Raw genomic sequence first — 14,612 nt, forward strand, 5'->3', positions numbered from 1 at the left:
GAGCGGGCCGCGTCCAGAGACCTGTTACAGGGCGGCGGCGGTGAATTAATTCATGTGCACAGTAGGAATCTCGGCGTGATGACTGAGACCGGTAACAAGGGCCCTGATCCATGCTGATGCGTCTGCTTCTCTGGCGGTGCTGCTGCAACAAGCTGGCACCCCTCCGCTCTGTGATATGATGAAAATATGTCGAGAAGACTAGTTCAAATCAGCACCGCACGAAACGCGCGAGTGACCGCAGATTTTGCACCACCATACGTCGTAAAGCGCCATCCTCCGATGTTACTGCGTCTGCGTTGAGAGCACCATGAAGAAGCGCACGTCATCCTTGTCTTACTGCGCGTTGGTAGCGACCGTTGACGTCACTGAACCTCCCGCATATCATCCGTTGCGCGGGGAGTAGAACAGAGCAACACTGAATAGCCGCACGCTTCTGTTACGCGGCAAGCTTCACTCCACCATTCAAAATATAACGAAAAACGCGCCGAAAAAACGCTAAAAATATAACAACGTCAACGCAGGAGGGGGAGAGGGGAGATGGTAGGAGAAGGACAAAAGGCACGCCGTGGCGGAGGGGAGGGGCAAGCGGAGGGAGCAGCGAGAAGGGGCAGCACACAAGCACCCACATGCACAGGCACACCGTGCTCGTGGCACCGCGCCCGCAACCGTGCCCCCTCACCGCAAAGGCAAGAGCGTGCGAAACGAGAAAGAGAGAAAGCGAAGATCTGCATTATGCAGAAAAGAAGTGAAACTATTCCGTTACATGAATGTGTATAGAGATGGAGGGCCGACGCACTGCCACGCGCATTTGCCCACACTGCACAGTGCATGCGGCAGTGGCGCACACGCCCCTACGGCGCGTAGCACCGTTGTTCGCACATGCCGACGGGGACACGAGCGCCACACACAGACACAAACACGCGCGTGAATGCCGCCACTTGTGCACGAGAACCAGGGCGATCAGCCCATGAAAAGCACCACGAGAAGCACTGCCACCACCGCCGTCACACTTGTCCGCGCACCAGTCACGCTGTGGTCGGTGAGAAGCCTACTGTATTCTTCGTACAGCGAGGCGTTTATGTTGATGGCGCACACGGACTCATAAGAGGGGCACACCAAATGCCCTTTAGAGAAGGACGGGCTCAATGTCGACAGGTTGTAGGTGCTGCCAGGCGGACAATCCCGGAACGCAGACGCGCCATTTATTTTGACGCCGTACGCGGAGCTGCCGCACTGCACCTCAGCACAGATGCCGTGCTGCTGGACCGCCGAGTCATCAATGGAAAAGCCTGCCGGTGTGTCGACACAGCGCGACATGACGCCATACACGCTGCCCTTCAGGGCGTTCGTTTTAGCGGCACACATTGTGTCGTCGGCAGCCCTCACAAACGGGCAGAAGTCCATCAGGGGATCTGGGCCACCCAACCTCGGGTCACCGAAGTATTGAAAATAGGTGGGCAGGTTGGACTTGTAAGAGGTAAGGATGCACCGCCCGATGCCTCGGCGATCAGAGGTGCAGCTCCACGGAGCGTCGGGGGCATCGCAAAACATGCCAGGAATCTGTGAAGTGCTTTTGATGACGCACCGCTCGGAACTCAGTTTGCAGCCCACTTCGTGGCCGTACGCCATCGGCTCCGCCTTGGCGTAGTTGCCCTGGTAGTAGCCCGTGTCCTCCATGGCGGCGATGGTGAGCGCCGAGTAGACGCCGACGCCGCTGAAGCCCGCCATCAGCTCGTCTTTGGCGCTGCGGCGCTTCCAGTGTGACGAAACGGTTCCCTTTCCACCCTCGTCTTCCAGCTCCATGGAAGCCTGCGTTTTGCAGCCGTAATGTAGCTGCGCCTGCGCAACCACGTTTGCGCTGCGAATGACAGGTGAGGGGCTCTTGCCTCGAAAAGAAGCCATCACCAGCATGTTCTGTTGCTTGAAAACTGACCTCGTGAAGCCGAGTGCATGCAACACCTCGTGCGCGACGACGCGCACGGTCTTCGGCTCGGCGGTGATGTACTTGGGTGAGATGGTCGCCACGCCCACAGACGGGCGGCCATTGTCGAAGCTCTGACACTTCACCGCCCACGCGATGACACTGCCAGATGTTGGCGCAGCAGACATGTACAGAACAAAGTCGGCGTCCGGCACACCGGTCTTCATGTGTTCTTCGGGTATGCTGAACTGACCGCAGATACTGTTTTTCTTTATAAAGGGGCTAACAACTATGTTGCCGTTCTCCCGCTGCACGTTCAGCCGCTCTTGGTGCAGCTGTACTGCGGATGGAATCAGCAGCTCCAGCAGCACCCGTTTCTTTTCTCTTGTGAGAACGTCCGCTGCGCTGCAGGTCACCCTGCCGCCACGGAAAGTGGGCCGACTCTGGCCCGAAGCGGTGCAGTGCTGGCTGCTGTTCGAGATGTCCTCTGTGAAGACGGCAATGCGGATGGGCTGCCAGGCCCCCGTTGCGGCAGCCGCAACCGCAAGCTCCCCGGTAGGCGGCTCTACACGGCTTATCACACTCACGCGGGTGCCGATCATGCGCGCCTCCAGCTCGTCAAACCCGCAGCGCGGCTCCTCTGAGTCGGCTCGCTCCGGGTCCCCCTGCGCTGCGCCAGCGCCGACAACGCAACACACCAACGCAAAGGCCACCGCGATCCCCAACAGCGTGCGGCGCATTGGCGAAAAGTGAGGGCGCCAGCGAGACTCGGTGCGTGCGCGTGCGGAGAGGTCGAGCTGTTGTGTGGGTTTGTGTGGCACAGCTGTGTCTGTGATACACGGAGAAGTGTGCCCCGTACAAAGAACACCGAGCAACCTCACCCGACAACTGTTGAGCCGGCTTGAACGCCGAGCAGTGGAAGATCACGGGAAACGTAAAGGGGGTCGAGGTACTCGCGTGTCTCACGGAAAGGGAGCGCGAGAGCGCGATGGAGGGGGGGGGGCGGCGGGCCTGGGTGGGTGTGGGGATATAGGTGCACCTACGCGAGTCTGTCGGTGCCGGTGTGTGGGATTAGCGCCGACTGGTGTGGCGTTATGAACGCCGGGGAAATAGCAGAAAAGAAGGGGCACAAAGCCGAGGCAGAGCATTCAAAGAGGAGCAGGCGTACACTCTAGACAGGCACACGCTCTGCGTCAGAGCCTCGTTGCAGCGTGATAGCGAGCGCTGAAGGGGGCGGGCGAGCGGGGGATGCCTTGGCGGCGCAGCACGGAAAACAAGAAGATACGAAAACAAAGAGCAAGCAGCAGTAATCACAAGAGGATAATACGCCCGAACCGTTCAATGAGGGCGAGCGCACACCATAATAATACAAGGAGCGGGACGCTGGCGTATCACTTCGAGGCTGAACGATCGTGGAAGCAGGGCAAAACAGTGTGTATGCGCGTGTGCCTGTGCATGTGTGTGTCTTGTCTAGGATGATGGACACCTCGCCGCCAGAGACGGCGGTGGGCGGTGCACAGTTGCGTCAAAAGGAGCGAGGCAGAAAGTACAGTGGTGGAGAGAAGATGGTGGTGCATACAGGGTAGGATTCATCAATGAATAGAGGGTGCCGCAGCACCTGGTACCAGCGCGCGAGGGAAGGAAGTCGCAGAGGGGCTCGGATGGTAAGCAGAGGTCATCTTGGGCTCACGTACCGACAACGATTGGTGAAGGCTACTGAAAGCATCTCCACGCTTGTCGCTGTCGCGCCTCCTCACGCGCTGCAGAAGAGCCGAATGGATGCAGCCAAGCCCGTCGGCACGCGCGTAGCGCGCCGAGCTCACCACTCGCATGATCCCCTATTTCGGTACGAGCAGCGTCGTCGTGACCCTCCTCCACCTCGTAGAGTGCGGGGGAGTGGAGACGAGGCGTGCGATAGCTTGGCAGCTCCCTCTTCTCCCGAGCCGAGCGGGGTGACGGTGGCAGTGCGTGGTAGTGCACAGCGCCTGCTCCCCTTTTGCACGCCTCTCCCCCGGTTCCCGAGAAGCGTGCACCTACGCACGCACATGGAAGTGCGCGCGCTAGTCGTTTTGTCTTTTGCAGTCGGTATAGCCATGCGTTCTGAACGTTCTTCGCCGTTCCTCTTGCCTTTTTGGAGGGAGAAAGGGTGCGCGCCACGACGCCACGCAGCGCTCTGCAGGGAGTGGGTGGAAGGGAGTGTGACAGGCGGGACGTGCAACATGCCGCCAAAGAATGACAAGGAGACAGCACAGCGAGAAGGGGACGCCAAGCGACAACGCAGGAGGGGGAGAGGGGAGATGGTAGGAGAAGGACAAAAGGCACGCCGTGGCGGAGGGGAGGGGCAAGCGGAGGGAGCAGCGAGAAGGGGCAGCACACAAGCACCCACATGCACAGGCACACCGTGCTCGTGGCACCGCGCCCGCAACCGTGCCCCCTCACCGCAAAGGCAAGAGCGTGCGAAACGAGAAAGAGAGAAAGCGAAGATCTGCATTATGCAGAAAAGAAGTGAAACTATTCCGTTACATGAATGTGTATAGAGATGGAGGGCCGACGCACTGCCACGCGCATTTGCCCACACTGCACAGTGCATGCGGCAGTGGCGCACACGCCCTACGGCNTGACCCTCCTCCACCTCGTAGAGTGCGGGGGAGTGGAGACGAGGCGTGCGATAGCTTGGCAGCTCCCTCTTCTCCCGAGCCGAGCGGGGTGACGGTGGCAGTGCGTGGTAGTGCACAGCGCCTGCTCCCCTTTTGCACGCCTCTCCCCCGGTTCCCGAGAAGCGTGCACCTACGCACGCACATGGAAGTGCGCGCGCTAGTCGTTTTGTCTTTTGCAGTCGGTATAGCCATGCGTTCTGAACGTTCTTCGCCGTTCCTCTTGCCTTTTTGGAGGGAGAAAGGGTGCGCGCCACGACGCCACGCAGCGCTCTGCAGGGAGTGGGTGGAAGGGAGTGTGACAGGCGGGACGTGCAACATGCCGCCAAAGAATGACAAGGAGACAGCACAGCGAGAAGGGGACGCCAAGCGACAACGCAGGAGGGGGAGAGGGGAGATGGTAGGAGAAGGACAAAAGGCACGCCGTGGCGGAGGGGAGGGGCAAGCGGAGGGAGCAGCGAGAAGGGGCAGCACACAAGCACCCACATGCACAGGCACACCGTGCTCGTGGCACCGCGCCCGCAACCGTGCCCCCTCACCGCAAAGGCAAGAGCGTGCGAAACGAGAAAGAGAGAAAGCGAAGATCTGCATTATGCAGAAAAGAAGTGAAACTATTCCGTTACATGAATGTGTATAGAGATGGAGGGCCGACGCACTGCCACGCGCATTTGCCCACACTGCACAGTGCATGCGGCAGTGGCGCACACGCCCCTACGGCGCGTAGCACCGTTGTTCGCACATGCCGACGGGGACACGAGCGCCACACACAGACACAAACACGCGCGTGAATGCCGCCACTTGTGCACGAGAACCAGGGCGATCAGCCCATGAAAAGCACCACGAGAAGCACTGCCACCACCGCCGTCACACTTGTCCGCGCACCAGTCACGCTGTGGTCGGTGAGAAGCCTACTGTATTCTTCGTACAGCGAGGCGTTTATGTTGATGGCGCACACGGACTCATAAGAGGGGCACACCAAATGCCCTTTAGAGAAGGACGGGCTCAATGTCGACAGGTTGTAGGTGCTGCCAGGCGGACAATCCCGGAACGCAGACGCGCCATTTATTTTGACGCCGTACGCGGAGCTGCCGCACTGCACCTCAGCACAGATGCCGTGCTGCTGGACCGCCGAGTCATCAATGGAAAAGCCTGCCGGTGTGTCGACACAGCGCGACATGACGCCATACACGCTGCCCTTCAGGGCGTTCGTTTTAGCGGCACACATTGTGTCGTCGGCAGCCCTCACAAACGGGCAGAAGTCCATCAGGGGATCTGGGCCACCCAACCTCGGGTCACCGAAGTATTGAAAATAGGTGGGCAGGTTGGACTTGTAAGAGGTAAGGATGCACCGCCCGATGCCTCGGCGATCAGAGGTGCAGCTCCACGGAGCGTCGGGGGCATCGCAAAACATGCCAGGAATCTGTGAAGTGCTTTTGATGACGCACCGCTCGGAACTCAGTTTGCAGCCCACTTCGTGGCCGTACGCCATCGGCTCCGCCTTGGCGTAGTTGCCCTGGTAGTAGCCCGTGTCCTCCATGGCGGCGATGGTGAGCGCCGAGTAGACGCCGACGCCGCTGAAGCCCGCCATCAGCTCGTCTTTGGCGCTGCGGCGCTTCCAGTGTGACGAAACGGTTCCCTTTCCACCCTCGTCTTCCAGCTCCATGGAAGCCTGCGTTTTGCAGCCGTAATGTAGCTGCGCCTGCGCAACCACGTTTGCGCTGCGAATGACAGGTGAGGGGCTCTTGCCTCGAAAAGAAGCCATCACCAGCATGTTCTGTTGCTTGAAAACTGACCTCGTGAAGCCGAGTGCATGCAACACCTCGTGCGCGACGACGCGCACGGTCTTCGGCTCGGCGGTGATGTACTTGGGTGAGATGGTCGCCACGCCCACAGACGGGCGGCCATTGTCGAAGCTCTGACACTTCACCGCCCACGCGATGACACTGCCAGATGTTGGCGCAGCAGACATGTACAGAACAAAGTCGGCGTCCGGCACACCGGTCTTCATGTGTTCTTCGGGTATGCTGAACTGACCGCAGATACTGTTTTTCTTTATAAAGGGGCTAACAACTATGTTGCCGTTCTCCCGCTGCACGTTCAGCCGCTCTTGGTGCAGCTGTACTGCGGATGGAATCAGCAGCTCCAGCAGCACCCGTTTCTTTTCTCTTGTGAGAACGTCCGCTGCGCTGCAGGTCACCCTGCCGCCACGGAAAGTGGGCCGACTCTGGCCCGAAGCGGTGCAGTGCTGGCTGCTGTTCGAGATGTCCTCTGTGAAGACGGCAATGCGGATGGGCTGCCAGGCCCCCGTTGCGGCAGCCGCAACCGCAAGCTCCCCGGTAGGCGGCTCTACACGGCTTATCACACTCACGCGGGTGCCGATCATGCGCGCCTCCAGCTCGTCAAACCCGCAGCGCGGCTCCTCTGAGTCGGCTCGCTCCGGGTCCCCCTGCGCTGCGCCAGCGCCGACAACGCAACACACCAACGCAAAGGCCACCGCGATCCCCAACAGCGTGCGGCGCATTGGCGAAAAGTGAGGGCGCCAGCGAGACTCGGTGCGTGCGCGTGCGGAGAGGTCGAGCTGTTGTGTGGGTTTGTGTGGCACAGCTGTGTCTGTGATACACGGAGAAGTGTGCCCCGTACAAAGAACACCGAGCAACCTCACCCGACAACTGTTGAGCCGGCTTGAACGCCGAGCAGTGGAAGATCACGGGAAACGTAAAGGGGGTCGAGGTACTCGCGTGTCTCACGGAAAGGGAGCGCGAGAGCGCGATGGAGGGGGGGGGGCGGCGGGCCTGGGTGGGTGTGGGGATATAGGTGCACCTACGCGAGTCTGTCGGTGCCGGTGTGTGGGATTAGCGCCGACTGGTGTGGCGTTATGAACGCCGGGGAAATAGCAGAAAAGAAGGGGCACAAAGCCGAGGCAGAGCATTCAAAGAGGAGCAGGCGTACACTCTAGACAGGCACACGCTCTGCGTCAGAGCCTCGTTGCAGCGTGATAGCGAGCGCTGAAGGGGGCGGGCGAGCGGGGGATGCCTTGGCGGCGCAGCACGGAAAACAAGAAGATACGAAAACAAAGAGCAAGCAGCAGTAATCACAAGAGGATAATACGCCCGAACCGTTCAATGAGGGCGAGCGCACACCATAATAATACAAGGAGCGGGACGCTGGCGTATCACTTCGAGGCTGAACGATCGTGGAAGCAGGGCAAAACAGTGTGTATGCGCGTGTGCCTGTGCATGTGTGTGTCTTGTCTAGGATGATGGACACCTCGCCGCCAGAGACGGCGGTGGGCGGTGCACAGTTGCGTCAAAAGGAGCGAGGCAGAAAGTACAGTGGTGGAGAGAAGATGGTGGTGCATACAGGGTAGGATTCATCAATGAATAGAGGGTGCCGCAGCACCTGGTACCAGCGCGCGAGGGAAGGAAGTCGCAGAGGGGCTCGGATGGTAAGCAGAGGTCATCTTGGGCTCACGTACCGACAACGATTGGTGAAGGCTACTGAAAGCATCTCCACGCTTGTCGCTGTCGCGCCTCCTCACGCGCTGCAGAAGAGCCGAATGGATGCAGCCAAGCCCGTCGGCACGCGCGTAGCGCGCCGAGCTCACCACTCGCATGATCCCCTATTTCGGTACGAGCAGCGTCGTCGTGACCCTCCTCCACCTCGTAGAGTGCGGGGGAGTGGAGACGAGGCGTGCGATAGCTTGGCAGCTCCCTCTTCTCCCGAGCCGAGCGGGGTGACGGTGGCAGTGCGTGGTAGTGCACAGCGCCTGCTCCCCTTTTGCACGCCTCTCCCCCGGTTCCCGAGAAGCGTGCACCTACGCACGCACATGGAAGTGCGCGCGCTAGTCGTTTTGTCTTTTGCAGTCGGTATAGCCATGCGTTCTGAACGTTCTTCGCCGTTCCTCTTGCCTTTTTGGAGGGAGAAAGGGTGCGCGCCACGACGCCACGCAGCGCTCTGCAGGGAGTGGGTGGAAGGGAGTGTGACAGGCGGGACGTGCAACATGCCGCCAAAGAATGACAAGGAGACAAGCACAGCGAGAAGGGGACGCCAAGCGACAACGCAGGAGGGGGAGTCACATACATAAGGGGCATACATCGACTTTTAGGCTCAACGCACGTGCAAACAAGATGAAAGGCAGTGAGAGAGGGGGGTCGAATGTTTCCGTGGAACGCAGCGTTATACAGAGACCGAGCGCCACTGTTGCTGGGTGAAAAGAAGAGACGAAAGAAATGAACGAGATGGCGCACACACGCACACACGCGGGGCAAAGGAGGAGCGGCCATGCGCTCATGGCAGAGAGTCTATCTCCGCATCCCCTAAGACGGATTTACTTGTCGGCCGTGTCAAAAGCCGTCAGACGGCTCCCTCCTCTCGCTGCGAGTGCGCCGACGCTCAAAGTACCAGCCGACTCTTTCTCCGACCTCCCCCCGCGTGCAGCTGCTGCGCGCTCAGCACGCTCGCTCCGCCGAGAAGCGGCTGGGGAGGTGCTAGTGCGGGTCCGGGTATCTTCCGGGAGGATGTGGACGCGCCGTTCCCCGCGCCGCGTGCCTCCAGCGAGCCCCGCATCGGCAGAGACGAAGTTTCGCAGACGTTCGTCAAATCATCCTCGTTTAGCGCCGGTACGCCCTTTGGCGCGGCAGCGAACAACGCCGGGGCGACGCTGTGCCTCCTTGTCCTCGCGGTGATGTCCACCGCTTCCGTCTTCGCAGCAGAGCCCTTTCCTTCGAAGGGAGCTGACGAGCCATCGCTGTCTCGGTCGAGGCCTCGAAACGGAGCAGAGTTGCCGGGCATGCTAGTTGACATCATAGCCGTCGCGCCGCTGCGGGTGGGAGACCAGGTGGCGGTGCAGGGCACCTCGTCCTGACGCTGCTGGTTGGTGCGCCGGGGTGCTGGTGGAGTGCCCATCAGCACTACAGTTTCCAAGTCGTCCGGCATCGTAAGGGGGGGAGTGGTGGAGAGCGGGGTTGCATTCTCGTGTCTGCGGTGCCTCACTCGTGGGCCACAAGCGGCCGAGTCAGCAAACAACTCCTCACTGAGAGAGAGCTCGATAGGTATGTCGGAAAGACAGCGCTGTTGCCGCGTGCCAGACAGTGACACGATTGGCGACTCCATCGATGCCCGCCTAGCATCAGTTTCGCTGCGTTTCTGCGGTTTGGGCGACAGAGTCGGCGACCAAGCAGAGTCCTTCGCGACAAGAGGTGAGTGCGCAGAAAAGGCGCTGCTTCCGAATACAGGATCAGGACCGAGGGAGGTAGACGCCTGAACCAAGCATGCGCCCACAGCGGTGGCAGGGTGGTGATGACGCAGCAACGCTGGAGCGAGTCGGCGTGTTGGGGGCGAGGCCACAGAGTTAGGAGTCGTGAAGGACATCCCCGTACTAGCAGAGGTGCTTGCATGGCAGCCGTTCGTCGACAGCTCGCGGAGCTCACCCTCTCCCTGAAGGGCAAACGAGAAAGGGTGGATGGTCGCCAGCTTCAAGGGCGACGAGGCGGTGCGGGAAGACCGGAAAATGAGACTAGGTGCTGCGCGGCTGCTGCCGACTGTGGTGGCGTTTGCGTTGTGTGTGCTGGTGTTCCCGGAATGCGAGTTCGAATCCATGCGAAGGGGGCGTCCTCCGGTACCGCCGCACGGGTGCGGCGGTCTTTGGAGGCTTTGTTGCCGTCCATTATCCTCTAATTTGCTGTTGGCGGTGGCTTCGACCAACGCCGAGGTTTTACCAGAAGCTGCGGTGTCCCGTTTCGCAGCCCAGGCGCGCGAGCTCGCCGTCCCTGAGCACCGCCTTCTTGTTTCTCCCAGCGTTAGCGAGGAGCTGGAGTTGCCTCCGCCGCGGTCCCCGTTCGGTTGTACATCATTATCCAGCATCTCGGGTGGTTGAGACGCCGGCACCACATGCTCTGCACAGGCAATGGTAGAGGCTCTTGTATCCCCTTCGTTTCTGTCGCGAGTGCCTCCACCAGCGTCGGTGTCGGATTCAGCGTGCTCTGGCGTGTGAGAGACCAGCGCAGCGACGACCGGCGCTAGCACCTCCACAGCACTGGGTGGGCCCACCACGAATTCGAGACTTTCGATCTCCTGCAGCAACGTAAACCGCTCCGGGGCCGGCAACGGCCGCACCTCACGCGGCAAATGAGGCGATACAAAGCGCGAAAGCCCACGCTTCTTGCCGCCACCCACGCGCGCGTCGCTCACCGAGAGCAGAGCCGGCGCCTCTGGAGAGCTGCGGGCGAAAAGAGGCCTCGGCAGCGTCGGGCTGTGGTGGTTACCGTTTGCGATGCCGCCGCGGGCCGTCGGTGTGCTGGTGCGGCGACCCGGCTGCGGAGGTGGACGCGATTTGGCCGTGCTCCGTCGCCTCAGCAACGACACCTCCGCTGGCTCCTGTGCAGTCGCGCGACACGAGCTGGCAGGAGTCGTCGCGTTAACACAGGATGGGGCGGCTGGAACGACGTGCAGCCCATGTCCATCGATCCTCCTGCCCACGCTGGAGCGCCGCTCTTTCGTCGCAGAGCCCAGCCCGCCAGTGCGGCCAGGATCGCCGCGCGCACTCCGCAGCGCGTTGGACATCATGGAGCTGCTGCTGCTGCACGTGTGTGCGCCCTTCGAGTTTGCTGCGGCTCCCTTTTCGACGCCTCTTCCGCTGCCCTGGCAGCGGGGCGCGCTCACCGGTCCACTGGGGTGCCGCCGCTTTTCTGTGTGGTCCTCTGGCGCTGACTGCATCAGATCATATTTAGAGGTGGACTGTACTACGTTGGGTGCCAGCGCCTTTGACCGACTCGTGGGGATTGACTTGAAAGAGTACGTCTTTGCCGGCAGGGATGACGGTGAAGTGGTGCGGCATGCGTTCGCCGCACTGATTTTGCTCGACGACAGCCGGGAGTCCACCACGCCGCCGCTGCGCCTCTGTGCCGTTCGTCGAGACTGCAGCACAGAGGGAGAGGCAGGGTCATCCATGCCACTTACCGCGGTGGTGGGTACCGCCCCACCAGCGCCACTGGGTTCCTGCGCAGCCGTATTCATTGGTGAGGAGTCGCTTCCCCTCAGCGCCGCGACGTTCCCGCCGCTCTCTAGGCTGGATTTGCGGTGTCGAAGTTGCCGCGCATCTCGCGGGCTGTGGTGGCTTTGCCGGGACTGGAGCAGGGAGGTGGAGCTGCAGTCATCACTGTGCATGGATGCGTCGCGCTGAGTGGCACGCGTGTTCGCGCCTTCGGAGGCTGCCTGTCGACGCAGCACAGGTTGGCCACCATTGTTGCTCTCCTCTGGCGCCAGCGGTGGTGGTGAGTTGCCGCCCTCGGCAGCCCCGTTACACGCTGCCGCAGAGGCGTGGCGACAGCCCGTCTCTGTTGGCTTTGGCAACTCCGGGTGGAGTGGTACAAGCACGCTAGAGAACCTTGGGAACGAAACGTGGTCCTTCGCTACCGTGACGTCAGTGGGCGGTGCGACTTCAGCTGAGGTGTCCGATGCTGTCCACAGCGAGAGACTCGACGAGTTAGTGGTCGAGGAGTTGCCGCTGGCTACGGCGCAAGGCGCGCGCGATCCAGGCGAAGAAGACAAAGCCTCCCACGCGACGGTCGTCACGCGAGGCGAGCGCTCAGCGCAACAAGGCATCTGCAGAGGGCCACCGCCGTCGTCGTCCGCCCCCGCGCCCACCCTGTCTACCAGGGAGAACGGCACCTCCACCAGCGGTGGTGCCGCAGCTGCTAGGCACGTTGAGCCGCCGCCACCTGCGGCATCCGACATAGAGAGGAGGGGTGAAATGCAGTCGGCGGCCCCGGTGGCGGTGAGAGGAGGGAGAGGCGCTTGGCGTGACGCGGTCGTCGTTAGGGGCATCGGCGTCGGCCCCGCTGTTTCCGCAGTGGTCGGCTGCATCTCTGCTGCCTCATCGCAGGCGCCATTGCTGTTGCGAGCTCCACGAGCCCCATTCGGAGCTGCATCGAACCTCCCTCGCACGCTGTCAAAGTAGGGGTGCCCAAGTGCCTCCTCGACGGTGATGCGCTCCGCCGCGTCGATGCGCAGAAGTCGATGGAGTAGGTTCAAGCCAGCCTTCGCAATGCGCCCTCCATAACGCTCGGTCAAATACGATCTCGTGCCCTGCTTCGACTCTGTGCGCTTCTGCGCCGCGTCCCTTGCGTCGCTTGCTCGCCGTGACTTCTGCTGCATCGACTTGGTGCGCAGCTGCTGCGGTGGCGCTGCGAGCGGGTTCAAGGAGTGCAGGCGCAGTGTGCCACCGTTCCGCTTTCGCACCGCCGCCTCGTATGCCGCTGGGAAATCCCCGATGCGGGTCTGAATGAGCGAGAGCTGCTCCAGTTCCGTCTTGCCTGGCAACAACGGCTCACCATCGATGGCCTCCGCCATGATGGCTCCCACAGCCCACATATCCACAGCGTAGGTATAGCTGGGCATCCCCAGGAGCATCTCCGGGCTTCGGTACCACCGCGTCGCCACGTAGTTTGTCATGATCGCCTGATGATCAGCAAGGACAAGCTCGCTAAGCATAGCCGAATTTGCTGATGAGACAGAGGCGCCGTTGCACATTTGCGGCGTGTCATTAGGTGGCGGCAAGGAGCGAAGTCCGAAGCTGCCACTCTCGGCTATTGGTGAAGCCGATGGGCCGATGTCTTGCGAGGAGATGGAGAGCTGCTGTGCCTGCGGCTGAAGCTGCCGAGGAAGTGGCCGGCAAAACCCAAAGTCGCACAGGGAGGCTGTGCCGTCGTCGCGCACCAAGATGTTCTCCGGCTTCACATCACGGTGAATGATTCCGTTGCGATGACAGGAGCGAATGCCCAAGAGAATGGTGAAGAGAAGCACCACCAACGAGTCCTCAGGCAGGCCGTGCTGTACCTCCTCCAGAACGTCTAGCAGGCTGCGCGGTATGTACTCCATTACAAGGTACAGGCGGTTCTTCTGCTTGAACGTTTCGAGCAGCTGCGTCACGTTGGGCTCGCCCTTGAGCAGCTGCTCAACGCGCAGTTCCCGCAGCATTGCGACACGAACGTACGCGTTCGCCTGAAAGTTCTTGAACTGCTTCACCGCCACTATCCGATTTGTCCGCTTATCGCAGCACTTGAAGACAACCCCGTAGGTACCCTCGCCGATGACCTCGAGTACATCGTAGTTGTCCATCCTGCGAGTGCAGTGCGTGGGTGATTGAGGCTTCGCTTATTCCAGATGGTGCGAGGCGCGATACGCACACCAAAGCAAAAAGGAAGTGCGCGAGAGGGGAGGGGCCAAGCAAGCACGCACACGAGAGAAAGTGAGACTGATAATGAAAGGAAGCTAGGAAAGATGGAAAGAGGGCCACCAATACAAACCTAGGCGAGGTTGTGTGTGTGTGTGTGCCGACGCTGAGAGACGATCTGATTTTCTTTCGCGAAAGGAATTTTCTCGACTGCCTCCCCGTCCGACTCGACTTACTTCTAAAGAAGCACGAGCACGGGAAAGGGAAAAAAAAAACAGAGCAATCGAACCGCAGAAAGCTGCACGAGTCCGCACGGCACACGGCATACAGGTAAAGGGGGAGGGGGCAAAAAGCGCGAAAGCAATAGCCGACGAAAGACAAGAGTCTGTTCGTTCCTTCCCTTCAAAGCAAACGATGTAGAAAGGTACAGCTACGGAGAACGGCGGAGATGTGTTGTACTGTGCTGTAAGTGCGTGTGTATGTGTGTGGTGATGGGGAGGGGGAGGTGGTCTCAGAACCCAGTGACACAAAGAGCTGAACAAGCACGCGCACACGCACAGGCAAGGAGAAAATATGAGATGTGATGATGAAGAACACACACACACAAGTCCCAAGGGCTTTCGAATGGCTCGAGGGAGTCGGGGGGGGGGGCAGCGGAGGTGGTGGTGAAGAGAAGTAAAAGTGTGAGCTGTTGGTTTAGGCGAAGGGGATGATCGGCACGAGATACACGGGAGAGTGAGAGAAAGCCCACCTCGGTGGGCCCAGGCCGTGCTTCTGGGGTTATGAAAAAGGGGGGGCTGTGCGGTCGGCGTCTGCTTCCAGGCAGCGAGGAAGTCCGGAGCAGGGGGAGAGGGGGGTTGGAAGC

At 60.7% G+C, this 14,612-nt stretch overlaps 3 protein-coding genes across 3 annotated transcripts; all 3 read right to left on the minus strand.

Moving 5' to 3' along the window:
- Nucleotides 1-960: 960 nt before the first annotated feature.
- On the minus strand, nucleotides 961-2,661 carry LINJ_28_0600 (putative leishmanolysin; the record flags this gene model as incomplete). The annotated part of the gene is made up of 1 exon (XM_003392619.1): nucleotides 961-2,661. The coding sequence occupies one exon, from the start codon at nucleotides 2,659-2,661 to the stop codon at nucleotides 961-963; it is 1,701 nt and encodes a 566-aa protein (XP_003392667.1).
- A 2,734-nt stretch (nucleotides 2,662-5,395) lies between these two features.
- On the minus strand, nucleotides 5,396-7,096 carry LINJ_28_0610 (putative leishmanolysin; the record flags this gene model as incomplete). The annotated part of the gene is made up of 1 exon (XM_003392620.1): nucleotides 5,396-7,096. The coding sequence occupies one exon, from the start codon at nucleotides 7,094-7,096 to the stop codon at nucleotides 5,396-5,398; it is 1,701 nt and encodes a 566-aa protein (XP_003392668.1).
- Nucleotides 7,097-8,967: 1,871 nt separating this feature from the next.
- LINJ_28_0620 (putative map kinase) lies at nucleotides 8,968-13,692 on the minus strand (the record flags this gene model as incomplete). Its single annotated transcript, XM_001470057.1, has 1 exon — nucleotides 8,968-13,692. The coding sequence occupies one exon, from the start codon at nucleotides 13,690-13,692 to the stop codon at nucleotides 8,968-8,970; it is 4,725 nt and encodes a 1,574-aa protein (XP_001470094.1).
- Nucleotides 13,693-14,612: the final 920 nt, after the last annotated feature.

The sequence above is a fragment of the Leishmania infantum genome, chromosome 28 (genome assembly GCF_000002875.2).
Source record: "Leishmania infantum JPCM5 genome chromosome 28".
Classification (NCBI taxonomy): domain Eukaryota; phylum Euglenozoa; class Kinetoplastea; order Trypanosomatida; family Trypanosomatidae; genus Leishmania; species Leishmania infantum.